Below are 16,422 nucleotides of genomic sequence, written 5' to 3'. Positions count from 1 at the left end.
TCACTTGTGGGGGAGCTCCAATGTTTAGGCACACGGGGGCTCTCCAAACGCGACATGGTGTCCGCTAAAGATTGGATCCAATTTTTCATTGAAAAAGTCAAATGGCGCTCCTTCCCTTCCGAGCCCTGCCGTGCGCCCAAACAGTGGTTTACCCCCACATATGAGGTATCAGCGTACTCAGGACAAATTGGACAACAACGTCCGTGGTCCAGTTTCTCCTTTTACCCTTGGGAAAATAAAAAATTTTTTGCTAAAATATCATTTTTGTGACTAAAAAGTTAAATGTTCATTTTTTACTTCCATGTTGCTTCTGCTGCTGTGAAACACCTGAAGGGTTAATAAACTTCTTGAATGTGGTTTTGAGCACCTTGAGGGGTGCAGTTTTTAGAATGGTGTCACTTTTGGGTATTTTCAGCCATATAGAACCCTCAAACTGACTTCAAATGTGAGGTGATCCCTAAAAAAAATGGTTTTGTAAATTTTGTTGTAAAAATGAGAAATCACTGGTCAAATTTTAACCCTTATAACTTCCTAGCAAAAAAAAAATTTGTTTACAAAATTGTGCTGATGTAAAGTAGACATGTGGGAAATGTTATTTATTAACTATTTTGTGTCACATAACTCTCTGGTTTAACAGAATAAAAATTCAAAATGTGAAAATTGCGAAATTTTCAAAATTTTTGCCAAATTTCCGTTTTTTTCACAAATAAACTCAGAAATTATCGACCTAAATTTACCACTAACATGAAGCCCAATATGTCACGAAAAAACAATCTCAGAATCGCTAGGATCCGTTGAAGCGTTCCTGAGTTATTACCTCATAAAGGGACACTGGTCAGAATTGCAAAAAACGGCAAGGTCATGAAGGGGTTAAAGACCTTTCCCTTTTACACGGACGTCTCAGGGCCACGGACCGGGTCAGCCACTGTGACATCCCCCTGTGAACCACAGGACCCGGTACCGAGTACCCCACGGCCCCATGGGGGTGCTCCAGATGGATGGTGCAAAATATAGGGATATTCTTGAGCAAAACCTGCTTCAGTCTGTCGGTGATTTGAGACTGAGATGGAGGTTCAACTTCCAATAAGACAATGACCTTAAACATACTGCTAAAGCAACAATCGAGTGGTTTAAGGGAAAACGTAAATGTTTTGGAGTGGCCTAGTCAAAGCCCAGACCTTAATCCATTTGAGAATCTGTGGTCAGACTTGAAGGAGAAGTTTTGCCTTGAGGAATGGGTAAAAATCCCAGTGGCGAGATGTGGAAAGCTCATAGAGAATTATCGAAAGCGATTTGCAGCTGTAATTGCCACAAAAGGAGGCTCTACTCGGTACTGACTTTAGGGGGGTGAATACATATGCACATGCCAATTTTTTGTTATTTGATTCCATATATTTTTTCACTTCACCAACTTAGACTATTTAGTGCTTATGCATCACACACAAAGAATTACAAAAATATTTAAACTCACGTTTTAATGTAACAAAATAGGTAAAAAGTCACTGTTATTACACCAGCTTATCATAACATTTGACCAATGGGTCTACAGATGCCAGCGAGGGACCAACTAACGTTTTCAATCGGAGTGCCAATGTAAAGTTATTTTTAAATTCTGCTAAAAAAATGGAAAAAGACACTGCAGGAGTGAGCACTGGCATACACTATTAACCTATTGTGTTATTACTTTATCATCAACATTGGTGTTTACTATTATAGCTAAGGTCGACTCTACTTTATCCATATTTCTTTTGCATGCTACCATCAACTTTTGGAATGCATTTAAGCAGCCAGCATTGGACTCCACAATTAACCCTTTCTGACTTATACCTCCAGCCACACGTGTTACCAGATTACTGTGGGAATGTATGAACATTTATGCCATACACATTTAGCTGTAGCGCGGTGTCTTATTTCATTTTTTTTGTTGAATGTTATTGTGGAAGACCAGGCACAGACGCTGTCTAGACACCAGCAGCTTTTGCTTATTTTCTTTTATTCAGGGGCGCCAATGTGTTTTTAATAGAGTTTTTATGTTTTAATTCTGAACTTGTAAATATGTCTGTAGATTACCTGGTGAGCTACACAAAATATTGCAACTGATTTTTTTTGCAAATTTATTCTTCGAAAACATGTCAAAAGCAAATCTGAAAACCATGTGCAACATGTCATACAGCGATGTAGAAATCTGTGTTTTTCAACAATTATTTTTGCCATTGTATGGATGCTACTATATTCAACTGCAGAAAGGTAAAAGGTAATTTTATTGAGTGCTGCTCTGGATTCCATGTTTGAGTACAGATAGTAAATTGTTCATGTCCTTTTTACTTCTAGGTAAAGTATCTTGTAGGGGAACAGCTCTTTGGCCGCTATGATCGTCTCCTCTTGCAATCAAGCTTGGATTTAATGGCCGATGTTGTTTACTGCCCTCGTCTGAGCTGTCAGACCCCAGTTATGCAGGAGCCGGAGGGTACAATGGGTATCTGCTCAGTCTGCCAATTTGCTTTTTGCGTTCTGTGTAATATGACCTTCCATGGAATCTCCCCTTGCAAAATACCTGATGGTATGTTCAGTAGTTCTTGTCTCAGTGCTAACAAGCACATGTTTTTTTTATGATAATTGAACAGTACTTTTTGTAAATGATATGTTGTCCTTGACGCTCTTTCATAGAATCATAAAATGTTAGAGCTGGAAGGGACCTCAAGGGTCATTGTGTCCAACCCCCTGCTCAATGCAGGATTCACTAAACCATCTCCGACAGACGTCTGTCCAGCCTCTGTTTGAAGACTTCCATTGAAGGAGAACTCACCACCTCTCGTGGCAGCCTGTTCCACTCATTGATGACCCTCATTGTCAAGAAGTTTTTACCACTATCTAATCTGTATCTTCTCCCTTTCAGTTTTATTCCATTGCTTCTTGGGTTTCCATGTGCAAATGAGAATAAGGATGATCCCTCTGCTCTGTGACATCCCTTCAGATATTTGTAGACAACTATTAAGTCTCCTCCTAGCCTTCTTTTTCCAAGCAAAACATTTACAGATACTTTAACCGTTCCACGGGCGACATACTTTGCAGTCCGTTCACCATTCTGCTAGCTCTTCTCTGAACTTGCTCCAGTTTTTCAATGTCTTTTTTAAAATGTGGTGCCCAGAAATGGACACAGTATTCCAGATGAGGCCTGACCAAAGAGGAGTTGAGGGAGATAATTACTTCACATGATCTAGGCTCCATTGTTGAAGGATGCAGCTTTCTCCTTGTATATGTGTTTTTTTTCTTTAAGTATGATGTACAAGTGTTTACTTGACTCATCTCGGTAATTAATTAATGACCCAGTGACTATTTCCCTTTCCCACCACCCTCCAGCGGTGTCGGCACTGTCTCTCCCGGGGCTTACGTGACATTGTTACGGATGTCTAATTTGTCCGAAGGAGGGGAGAATGAAGTGGCTGGAGGCTTCATGTGACATAACAATGTCATGCAGACCCGGGAGAGCCAGTGTCGATACCGTTGGAACGATGCCGGTGTATTTCAAACTCAACTTGCGTTCTTATGATGGAAACACCGAGCAATGGCTGGGTTCTGTGCTCCAAGCCGCTAGCGATATGACAATTTATCTGGTAGCCTTCATATTTTCAGAATATATACTTATGTTTTCTTTTCTTGATATCTCCTAGATAAATTTCTTGAACTGAGTGAAGAGTATTTGGCTGCTAATGAGGAAAGAAGAAAAGAAATGGACAAAAGATATGGAGATGTTCTAAAGGCGGTTGAAGGGTTGAGGAATATAGAATGGCTAGGGAAGTACTCCAAGCCCTGCCCTGGTTGTAAAGCTCCAACTGAGGTAAGATATTAAAGGCAGCAGTAAAGAACCTTCTACATAAAACAAACTTTTGTACACATAGTAGGTTCCAGTTAAAACATTTAAGAGGATAAATAAATTCATTACATTTAAAATACACTTTTAACATATTTATTCAAACATAAGTGCCTTGGTTTCATGTGGTTATATTTTTTATTTTGCTTAATAAAAGTACTTTTCAGGGATGACTCTAACTTTCTGGGCATCCTTTCTTGACAGTCCACAACTGAGACATCATGACTATGCCACACGTGACCATTAGGGATGAGAGAACATGCTCATATAAGTTGTTATCCAGGCATGCTCGGGTACTAACCGAGTGTCTTTGGAGTGCTTGAAAAATATGTTCAAGTTCCCATGCCTGCATGTCTCGTGGCTGTTCGACAGCCGCAACACATGCAGGGATTGCCTAACAAATAGGCTATCCCAGCATGTGTTGTGGCTGTCTAACAGCCGCGAGACATGCAGGCACTTGGGACTCGAACACATTCTTCGAGCACATCGAAGTCACTCGTTTAGCACCCAAGCATGCCCGGATAGCACCTTATATGAGCACGTTCTCTCATCAGTACTGACTGTCAATTACTTGGCTCAGAAGTTATGTTGATGTAGACATCTTGAGACTGCTGAGCCCGTGTGATTGGTTGCAGTGGTTTCATGAGATAAATGAATTACATCATCGCTGCAGCTTATTAACAAAGACAATATGCAGTGCCGAAGAGACAGACCTGGAGCAGTTATGGGTGAATATAGCAAATTTTGTTTTTTTAACCTTCCCAAACTCACAGAATAAAAAAAGAATCACAGAAAAAAAACATTTAACACAGTGAGCAAGTTTAATTCTCAAAGCACATACATCAAGAATATGGTTGATGCAAATCGATTTGCAAGTCACGTCCATTGGCCACGGCAGTGGTCTGCAGCTGTTGGATGGGAGTGGGAGAGCTGGCTCTTATTTGATGGCATCTGCAGGCTTTCTTTTGATTAGCCGTTCTTTGTCACATGTTGTCACGTGTATCACGCCACAAGGATGACATCGAACAAGGCTAATCAGATAACAGGCGGTTCCCCGGTTCCCATCTAGCAAGCCAAAGAATATATATATTTATTATCTCAAAATGTGAGTTTTTGAACTGTGAATCTATGACATGTCAGGTGATCCATCATTAACAGATTGTTCACTTAGAGATACTTTTCCTTTTACAGAAAATTGATGGCTGCAACAGAATGACCTGCACTAGGTGTAGGCAGAATTTTTGCTGGCTCTGTTTGAAGATATTGTCTCAAGATAATCCATATAAACATTTTGACAGTCCTTCAGAATGTTTTAATAGGTATGTATCCAGAAATAAGAGCTTGCTCAACCGGTTCTTCAGATTTGTCAATGATAATGAGTTTTCTGCCTTCATAATATGTTATCTCTTACACAGCTTCAATCTGGTGTCACAGTTACTTTTATCAACTATATACATTGATCATTTCTAAGATTCAATTTATGGCCAGTGATAATAGAAGATATACACAAGCATATGATTTTGTACCATCTACAAAATGAAAAGAGTGCTCATTTCGTTTATAATCTTCATGAACATAGGCGCTCTATGTATAAATCTAGCTGTTTCTTACATGACAGCAAATAGCAGAACACATAGCTGCGTAATAAGTAAAGACACTCCCTGCACACATCCAGCTTAGTCACATACCTCAACAGATCTTTGTTTCAGTGTGTTCTCCTACTGAAAATTACCACTCGCTGAGATTCAACCCTGTCCTTCCTCTAACACAGGGGTGGGGAATCTTTTTTCTAATAAGGGCCATTTGGATATTTATGCCATCCTTCGCGGGCCGTACAAATTCCGCCCACAAAGTGCATCCTGACTCTGGCACTGGTTTCAGGCTCTAATCTTTCATTGCATGCCCTTCAATGTTCAGTAGTGAGCACTGCGTGTGTGATAACAGAGCAAGAAGAAATTATTGAGCTGGTTGTAATCAAAATACAGCTCCCTGCCCAAGAACCCTGAGAATCTGCTCGGGGGGCCTGATAAAAGCTCATCGAGGGCTGTAAATGGCCCTGGGGCTTCAGGTTCCCCACCCCTGCTTTAACATATTCCTCTCTTTTGCTTTATGTTTGTCAAATAATGAAGTTGGTTAACCAAACACTACTTCAGAAAGTGAAGGCATAGGCATTTAACAACATGGGTTAGTAAGGAGTGACATTTTAGGAATTAATTTGATTTTCCGGTTCGAGGTTCTGGTCTTGGCTATCACTGCATCTCATTCACCAACATATGTGCTGGTATGTCATATAACAGGTCTTTATATTCACAGACCCATAAGGCTGGCTGGCCTGATGTATTTTTGAGTCCTAAAAGTTTCCCTACTACCTCTCCAGTGAAATGTGTTCCCATTACTTTCTTTTAGCTCTGGAACCTTATATTGACATACCACTTCTGCATCAGCTGCTTATCTATTGCTTTTGTGGTTGTTTTCACACAGGGCTAGGCCTCAGGGTAACTGTATGAAATCAATCTGCAGTTGCTGAAACTAATAAAAGATCTTGAGCTGCAACTTTGCAGGACCTTCCTGAGTTGTTTTTCAGCTCCAACTGGGAACTTTTAAATATGTTACAGATTAGAGAGGCAGGTTGGTGTGGTTCTTGTGTAATCTGTGATAAAAGTTTTCAGTTAATGAGATGAAATGCCCGTGTTCCGGGGCGGGACTGTAAGCAAAGTCTTATATTCCTGTTCTAAGCCAGAGAAACCAAGGAAAGACCTGCCCACAGGCCACCCCGAAGCACACCTCATCATAGAGACAGACTGTTTGTGCTTCGGGGCGGCCTGTGGGCAGGTCTTTCCTTGGTTTCTCTGGCTTAGAGCAGGAAGATAAGACTCTGCCTACAGTCCTGCCCCGGAGCACGGGCATCTCATTAGCTGAAAACTTCTAAAACTAATTACACAAGAACCACAAGATGGATTTATTCACCCCAGCTATGATTTTTCTCAGTGTAACAGCACCAACATGACAACGCCTGTAGTTTAATTAGCAAAATCCTGATGACAGGTTCTCTTTAAGCACACAATGTTATCTAGACAATGTGCATATCACTCTACTTGTCAGACAGTTCCTCATATACAACACAGCCATAGATTTTGTCCATACACAGTGCCTTACATAATTTCAGAATACAGAGAAACTGAGTTCACACACACTGCAACCTCCAGACCATGGATATTTCAGTGTACCCTTGTGAACAGTGTAATCACAGTGTATCGCTATATACAATCCAGCTCTCAATGAGGGCCCTCATATACAGTACAGAGCCAAAGACAATGCAGCTGTCAGAGAGAGCAATCATAAGCAGTGTCAGTCCAGCCCCACAATGGAAAGTGCTTTAAACGTGTCGAAATAACGTTTAGGTTTAAATATTAATACTAATTCCTGTTTACTAATTCTTATTCCACTGATCTACTTTGTATTTTGTCATATAATGTATTATATATTCTCCAAGCCATGCTGGTTCAACAAATGCTGCTTCATGTGCCTTTATGTAGAAAATGTCATGATTTTCTTTGTTTATTAATTTGCAGATTGCACGAAAAAGAAGAAAATTGATTTGTGCCTTTGTGACTGGGGTCCTTACAATAACATTTATACCATGCCAATGCCCACACGAGTGATGGCCAGGAAGTTTAGAATACCTCTCTAATTTTCCTTACCAATAAAATGTATTTTACCACTAAAATCTATATTATATCAATATTTAATTAAAGTATTCTGGAACTGAAAGTATCAATTATTGATAAGATTTAAAAGAAAAAAACAAATACTCAATTTTCACAATTTGTGAATTATTTTGCTGATAGAAGAAAATATATATTAACATAACAGTTGGCAACCTAATTTTGCAAGCTATTAAGATGAATAAAATGTATAATTTTGAGTGTGTGGGATGCCCTACACAGGCATACTATGGGCGTTTAGTACTGAGCTATAATAGGTGTTATGGTTCTCAATGGCAAGAGAACATAGCCCAGCAAACATAAGTACTAGCTCTTGGAAGGATGGAAACTAAACTGACCATGAACTAAACCTGCCGCACAACTAACAGTAGCCGGGTAGCGTTGCCTACGTTTTTTATCCCTAGACGCCCAGCGCCGGCCGGAGGACTAACTAATCCTGGCAGAGGAAAATATAGTCCTGGCTCACCTCTAGAGAAATTTCCCCGATAGGCAGACAGAGGCCCCCACATATATTGGCGGTGATTTTAGATGAAATGACAAACGTAGTATGAAAATAGGTTTAGCAAAATTGAGGTCCGCTTACTAGATAGCAGGAAGACAGAAAGGGCACTTTCATGGTCAGCTGAAAACCCTATCAAAATACCATCCTGAAATTACTTTAAGACTCTAGTATTAACTCATAACATCAGAGTGGCAATTTCAGATCACAAGAGCTTTCCAGACACAGAAACGAAACTACAGCTGTGAACTGGAACAAAATGCAAAAACAAACGAGGACTAAAGTCCAACTTAGCTGGGAGTTGTCTAGCAGCAGGAACATGCACAGAAAGGCTTCTGATTACAATGTTGACCGGCATGGAAGTGACAGAGGAGCAAGGTTAAATAGCGACTCCCACATCCTGATGGAAACAGGTGAACTGAGGGGATGATGCACACCAGTTCAAATTCCACCAGTGGCCACCGGGGGAGCCCAAAATCCAATTTCACAACAGTACCCCCCCCCTCAAGGAGGGGGCACCGAACCCTCACCAGAACCACCAGGGCGATCAGGATGAGCCCTATGAAAGGCACGGACCAGATCGGAGGCATGAACATCAGAGGCAGTCACCCAAGAATTATCCTCCTGACCGTATCCCTTCCATTTGACCAGATACTGGAGTTTCCGTCTGGAAACACGGGAGTCCAAGATTTTTTCCACAACGTACTCCAACTCGCCCTCAACCAACACCGGAGCAGGAGGCTCAACGGAAGGCACAACCGGTACCTCATACCTGCGCAACAATGACCGATGAAAAACATTATGAATAGAAAAAGATGCAGGGAGGTCCAAACGGAAGGACACAGGGTTAAGAATCTCCACTATCTTGTACGGGCCGATGAACCGAGGCTTAAACTTAGGAGAAGAAACCCTCATAGGGACAAAACGAGAAGACAACCACACCAAGTCCCCAACACAAAGCCGAGGACCAACCCGACGCCGGCGGTTGGCAAAAAGCTGAGTCTTCTCCTGGGACAACTTCAAATTGTCCACTACCTGCCCCCAAATCTGATGCAACCTCTCCACCACAGCATCCACTCCAGGACAATCCGAAGATTCCACCTGACCAGAAGAAAATCGAGGATGAAACCCCGAATTACAGAAAAAAGGAGACACCAAGGTGGCAGAGCTGGCCCGATTATTGAGGGCAAACTCCGCTAAAGGCAAAAAAGCAACCCAATCATCCTGATCTGCAGACACAAAACACCTCAAATATGTCTCCAAGGTCTGATTCGTCCGCTCGGTCTGGCCATTAGTCTGAGGATGGAAAGCAGACGAGAAAGACAAATCTATGCCCATCCTAGCAGAGAATGCTCGCCAAAATCTAGACACGAATTGGGTTCCTCTGTCAGAAACGATATTCTCCGGAATACCATGCAAACGGACCACATTTTGAAAAAACAGAGGAACCAACTCGGAAGAAGAAGGCAACTTAGGCAGGGGAACCAAATGGACCATCTTAGAGAAACGGTCACACACCACCCAGATGACAGACATCTTCTGAGAAACAGGAAGATCCGAAATAAAATCCATCGAGATGTGCGTCCAGGGCCTCTTCGGGATAGGCAAGGGCAACAACAATCCACTAGCCCGAGAACAACAAGGCTTGGCCCGAGCACAAACGTCACAAGACTGCACAAAGCCTCGCACATCTCGAGACAGGGAAGGCCACCAGAAGGACCTTGCCACCAAATCCCTGGTACCAAAGATTCCAGGATGACCTGTCAACGCAGAAGAATGAACCTCAGAAATGACTTTACTGGTCCAATCATCAGGAACAAACAGTCTACCAGGTGGGCAACGATCAGGTCTATCCGCCTGAAACTCCTGCAAGGCCCGCCGCAGGTCTGGAGAAACGGCAGACAATATCACTCCATCCTTAAGGATACCTGTAGGTTCAGAGTTACCAGGGGAGTCAGGCTCAAAACTCCTAGAAAGGGCATCCGCCTTAACATTCTTAGAACCCGGCAGGTAGGACACCACAAAATTAAACCGAGAGAAAAACAACGACCAGCGCGCCTGTCTAGGATTCAGGCGTCTGGCGGACTCAAGATAAATTAGATTTTTGTGGTCAGTCAATACCACCACCTGATGTCTAGCCCCCTCAAGCCAATGACGCCACTCCTCAAAAGCCCACTTCATGGCCAAAAGCTCCCGATTCCCAACATCATAATTCCGCTCGGCGGGCGAAAATTTACGCGAGAAAAAGGCACAAGGTCTCATCACGGAACAATCGGAACTTCTCTGCGACAAAACTGCCCCAGCTCCGATTTCAGAAGCGTCGACCTCAACCTGAAAAGGAAGAGCAACATCAGGCTGACGCAACACAGGGGCGGAAGAAAAGCGGCGCTTAAGCTCCCGAAAGGCCTCCACAGCAGCAGGGGACCAATCAGCAACATCAGCACCCTTCTTAGTCAAATCAGTCAATGGTTTAACAACATCAGAAAAACCAGCAATAAATCGACGATAAAAGTTAGCAAAGCCCAAAAATTTCTGAAGACTCTTAAGAGAAGAGGGTTGCGTCCAATCACAAATAGCCTGAACCTTGACAGGATCCATCTCGATGGAAGAGGGGGAAAAAATATATCCCAAAAAGGAAATCTTCTGAACCCCAAAAACGCACTTAGAACCCTTCACACACAAGGAATTAGACCGCAAAACCTGAAAAACCCTCCTGACCTGCTGGACATGAGAGTCCCAGTCATCCGAAAAAATCAAAATATCATCCAGATACACAATCATAAATTTATCCAAATAATCACGGAAAATGTCATGCATAAAGGACTGAAAGACTGAAGGGGCATTTGAAAGACCAAAAGGCATCACCAAATACTCAAAGTGGCCCTCGGGCGTATTAAATGCGGTCTTCCACTCATCCCCCTGCTTAATTCGCACCAAATTATACGCCCCACGGAGATCTATCTTAGAGAACCACTTGGCCCCCTTTATGCGAGCAAACAAATCAGTCAGCAGTGGCAACGGATATTGATATTTAACCGTGATTTTATTCAAAAGCCGATAATCAATACACGGTCTCAAAGAGCCATCTTTCTTAGCCACAAAGAAAAAACCGGCTCCTAAGGGAGATGACGAAGGACGAATATGTCCCTTTTCCAAGGACTCCTTTATATATTCTCGCATAGCAGCATGTTCAGGCACAGACAGATTAAATAAACGACCCTTAGGGTATTTACTACCCGGAATCAAATCTATGGCACAATCGCACTCCCGGTGCGGAGGTAAGGAACCAAGCTTAGGTTCTTCAAAAACGTCACGATATTCAGTCAAGAATTCAGGAATCTCAGAGGGAATAGATGATGAAATGGAAACCACAGGTACGTCCCCATGCGTCCCCTTACATCCCCAGCTTAACACAGACATAGCTTTCCAGTCAAGGACTGGGTTATGAGATTGCAGCCATGGCAATCCAAGCACCAACACATCATGTAGGTTATACAGCACAAGAAAGCGAATAATCTCCTGATGATCCGGATTAATCCGCATAGTTACTTGTGTCCAGTATTGTGGTTTATTACTAGCCAATGGGGTGGAGTCAATCCCCTTCAGGGGTATAGGAGTTTCAAGAGGCTCCAAATCATACCCACAGCGTTTGGCAAAGGACCAATCCATAAGACTCAAAGCGGCGCCAGAGTCGACATAGGCATCCGCGGTAATAGATGATAAAGAACAAATCAGGGTCACAGATAGAATAAACTTAGACTGTAAAGTGCCAATTGAAACAGACTTATCAAGCTTCTTAGTACGCTTAGAGCATGCTGATATAACATGAGTTGAATCACCGCAATAGAAGCACAACCCATTTTTTCGTCTTAAATTCTGCCGTTCACTTCTGGACAGAATTCTATCACATTGCATATTCTCTGGCGTCTTCTCAGTAGACACCGCCAAATGGTGCACAGGTTTGCGCTCCCGCAGACGCCTATCGATCTGGATAGCCATTGTCATGGACTCATTCAGACCCGCAGGCACAGGGAACCCCACCATAACATCCTTAATGGCATCAGAGAGACCCTCTCTGAAATTCGCCGCCAGGGCGCACTCATTCCACTGAGTAAGCACAGCCCATTTACGGAATTTCTGGCAGTATATTTCAGCTTCGTCTTGCCCCTGAGATAGGGACATCAAGGCCTTTTCCGCCTGAAGCTCTAACTGAGGTTCCTCATAAAGCAACCCCAAGGCCAGAAAAAACGCATCCACATTGAGCAACGCAGGATCCCCTGGAGCCAATGCAAAAGCCCAATCCTGAGGGTCGCCCCGGAGCAAGGAAATCACAATCCTGACCTGCTGAGCAGGATCTCCAGCAGAGCGAGATTTCAGGGACAAAAACAACTTGCAATTATTTTTGAAATTTTGAAAGCAAGATCTATTCCCCGAGAAAAATTCAGGCAAAGGAATTCTAGGTTCAGATATAGGAACATGAACAACAAAATCTTGTAAATTTTGAACTTTCGTGGTGAGATTATTCAAACCTGCAGCTAAACTCTGAATATCCATTTTAAACAGGTGAACACAGAGCCATTCCAGGATTAGAAGGAGAGAGAGAGAGAGAAAGGCTGCAATATAGGCAGACTTGCAAGAGATTCAATTACAAGCACACTCAGAACTGAAGGGAAGGGAAAAAAAAAAAAAATCTTCAGCAGACTTCTCTTTTCTCTCCTTTCTCTGTCAATTAATTTAACCCTTTTTTGGCCGGTCAAACTGTTATGGTTCTCAATGGCAAGAGAACATAGCCCAGCAAACATAAGTACTAGCTCTTGGAAGGATGGAAACTAAACTGACCATGAACTAAACCTGCCGCACAACTAACAGTAGCCGGGTAGCGTTGCCTACGTTTTTTATCCCTAGACGCCCAGCGCCGGCCGGAGGACTAACTAATCCTGGCAGAGGAAAATATAGTCCTGGCTCACCTCTAGAGAAATTTCCCCGATAGGCAGACAGAGGCCCCCACATATATTGGCGGTGATTTTAGATGAAATGACAAACGTAGTATGAAAATAGGTTTAGCAAAATTGAGGTCCGCTTACTAGATAGCAGGAAGACAGAAAGGGCACTTTCATGGTCAGCTGAAAACCCTATCAAAATACCATCCTGAAATTACTTTAAGACTCTAGTATTAACTCATAACATCAGAGTGGCAATTTCAGATCACAAGAGCTTTCCAGACACAGAAACGAAACTACAGCTGTGAACTGGAACAAAATGCAAAAACAAACGAGGACTAAAGTCCAACTTAGCTGGGAGTTGTCTAGCAGCAGGAACATGCACAGAAAGGCTTCTGATTACAATGTTGACCGGCATGGAAGTGACAGAGGAGCAAGGTTAAATAGCGACTCCCACATCCTGATGGAAACAGGTGAACTGAGGGGATGATGCACACCAGTTCAAATTCCACCAGTGGCCACCGGGGGAGCCCAAAATCCAATTTCACAACAAATAGGGCTGTCATAGAGGTGCATGAGCTCCTTGTTGTACCTAAGTATGTGTAGCACCCCCACCCCGCCGCAGGGCCGAGGGGTACCCGGTACCAGGCTTCTAGAGTCTCTGCTCTGGGGTTGTCACGGTGGCTAGGCCCGGTCCGTGACCCTGCTGGTGGGAAGGCGACGTACAGTAGATGAATAGTGGTGGATGATGTGATGCAGTGGTGCGGTGCAGCAAATAACGAGGACACCAGGTTGCAGTCTCTTTACCTCTTCACTGTAGATCTCTGGGTCCTCAGTCCGGAATCCAGATCACCAGGCTGCGCAAGTCCGGCCGGTCCAATGGCACCTCCAGAGTTCCCTTAACAGGTGGAAATCTGTGCCTTCCTTCTAGCGCTATGTGTTGCGGTCCTTCCCTGCTGTGCTTACGGAAAGTCCCCACAACTGTTGTGTCTGTTTCTTAAGTTCCCTCACAACTCGATTAGATGATCTTCTACTAATCTCCGTCCCTCCCTGATGTTGCGGTCAGGACGGCACCCGTTTGACGGGTAGGCTCGGAGCTCTTCCGGGACCCTAGTGTCGCCCCTCTCCACAAGTTGCCCCCCAAGACTGCATAGGTGATTTAGGTGAGACAGCCCGCCTGAGACTGACTGTCCTGCCGTAGGTTCGAAGTATTGCCTGAAGCTCTATGTAGAAATACTTCCTTCGGCGTTCCGGCCACCGGTTGTTGCGCCTCAGTAGGATGTTGCCTCGGTCTTACAGCACGACCCCTACTGGTATTCTCCTTGTTGCTTTGATCTCGTTTCTCACTCAGCACAATCTATCTCGCTTCCAGTCCCTTCTTGGGCACCGCCGCTATACTGTGCAGGCACGGTCCCTTTACGTTCGCTCAAGTTGCCAAGCCCCTGTCAGGATCCCACCCCTGACAGGGACCCTACTGAATCTTCTCCCGCAACACCCTCTGCCACAAGGTGTTGCCTGGTTCCCATCCAGTCAGCTTTCTCTCTAACTTCCTGCCTGACCCCCAGTTTTACCAGTGTGTGGAGAGTGGCCTAGTAAATAGAACCCTTAGCTCCCCCTGGAGGCCCGGCGGTGAAATGTATTGGTGTCTGTGATACCTGATCAGATGAACTCCTTCAGTGCCATCAGACGTACCATAGCTCCCCTTAGTGGCGGATCCACAGTACTGCAACGACCAGGACTCTGAGGCGCTGCACTCCCCCCCGGTTAAATCCAGTACTCCGGGACTGGGAAGAAAACAACAATACAAGTTAGCAAAAAGACATACAGATTGGTGAGTGCAATAACAATAAGTATACTTGAACAGAGCTTCCCTTTATGGGAGGTGAGGACACTTGAACGTTACAAAACATGGTTAAATATCACAGCAACAGGCTATAAATAACTTTTCTTACCCAACCGGGTATTCTACTTAGTATAAATTCCTGAACAATAATTTAACTCTGCCTTTAAGGATGCACACTCTAAATCCACTAAAGACCTTCTTATACACATTATAAGGCTTAAGCAACTGTGCTACATTCTCCTTCTTTAAATCTGCAGGACCGCCTGTCCTAACGGCGCCAGACCTACTGCCTCTCCTTTCTTACAGGACCGCTCCTTTCAGCCCGAGCCTTCTGTCTTTTCAACTACTATACATAGTATAGAACATAACATACTTTCAGTTTAGGACACTGAGCCATCTTCATATGGCTCCTAGGAGGACTCAGGGTTTACCTTCTATCCTCATTTTCTATCAACATTATCAAACATTTTCTTAAAACATTAACTTCCATCATTACTTCCTTACTAGCAATCATGCAGGACACTATGTCTACCCCTACGGGCCTACTGCACCTTTCTTCTAGCTTTCACACTTTCTTCCTATGAACATTATCAGCATTTCTTCACAATTAACCAGTTTGGTACATATAACTTTTACATGTAAACATTAGCATCTCTTTCTTCATCAAGACATTACTATTATCTGTCAGTCTTAGAGCACACGGTTCATCAGCGTAATACGTGGACATCCCCTTTAAGAGGGGACCAAGTCTTTATGAGGTAGCATATCTTCTCAGGCTACCAGTCCGTACTCAACAAAGGCTCCGGTGCGGTATCTTCGCAAAGAGTCTCTATTTAAGTAAAACCAGTAGGGAGCGCATTTAAGAAGGTGCAACTATTTACAATAAGTTTGTATCATGCACTGTTCATGATTGCGGCAGTTCTTGATAACAGGAAACAAAAAGTAGAAAAACAAACCAAACAATAGGGATCCCGGGTCAACAAAGGGATCCCTTTAAGAGTTAACCCTAGACGGGTTCAGCAGCAAATCAGGAAACGAACAGTTAACTATTTACATACTCATGGCCTCGAGGTTTATCCTTCCAAGTCTGGGGGTGGTCTCCGTGAGTACTGCCCTCCTCCCGCCACCACATAAAGGGCGTCTGCACCCTGGATAGGGGTCTGAGTACTCACGGTTCTCCTCGGAGTGATGGTCCGCAGGCATTTGGCACACAGGGAGATTGGGGCGATGACCGCTGGTCTTGGGGAATCATCAGAGGGTGGTGCTGTCACTTCCGGCTTGTATTTCCGCACGTGCAAGGCATACCACCCTTTGTCTCCCCAGTGGCGGGTATACCGAACTCGGTCCCCTGGATAGAGATCCCGGCCTGGGTGTCCCTCAATGAGATGCGCCTCTACATCCCGCCGGTTTACAAACACCTCCAAAGTAAGACCGGACTCCTTAATGAAGCCCCAACCTCCCTGCAGTCGGAAGGTGCTGATCACGCCGTAGCGCTGCGGGCCCCAGTTCTCCTCAGCAGCCTGCCTGACCTGAGCTTTAGTTTG

The 16,422-nt window shown here is 43.9% G+C and overlaps 1 protein-coding gene across 3 annotated transcripts in view; it reads left to right on the top strand.

Annotated features, from left to right (window-relative positions):
• The window catches only part of LOC143776448 (E3 ubiquitin-protein ligase RNF14-like), a 97,474-nt gene extending 89,679 nt beyond the window's left edge, over positions 1-7,795 (top strand). For 2 of the 3 annotated variants that reach the window (XM_077265857.1, XM_077265856.1), the window contains 4 exons: positions 2,332-2,560; positions 3,672-3,838; positions 5,063-5,190; positions 7,444-7,664. In XM_077265857.1, coding sequence (XP_077121972.1) covers positions 2,332-2,560; positions 3,672-3,838; positions 5,063-5,190; positions 7,444-7,468 — 549 coding nt within the window. In that variant the 3' untranslated portion in view covers positions 7,469-7,664. Of the gene's footprint in view, positions 1-2,331; positions 2,561-3,671; positions 3,839-5,062; positions 5,191-7,443 lie in introns of all 3 variants that reach the window. The other variant, XM_077265854.1, reaches the window with a different exon arrangement.
• The last annotated feature ends 8,627 nt before the right edge of the window (positions 7,796-16,422 follow it).

This window comes from Ranitomeya variabilis, chromosome 5, assembly GCF_051348905.1.
Source record: "Ranitomeya variabilis isolate aRanVar5 chromosome 5, aRanVar5.hap1, whole genome shotgun sequence".
Taxonomy (NCBI): domain Eukaryota; kingdom Metazoa; phylum Chordata; class Amphibia; order Anura; family Dendrobatidae; genus Ranitomeya; species Ranitomeya variabilis.
Note: the sequence above shows the minus strand (reverse complement) of the source record. Positions and strands in the feature narration are given on the sequence as shown.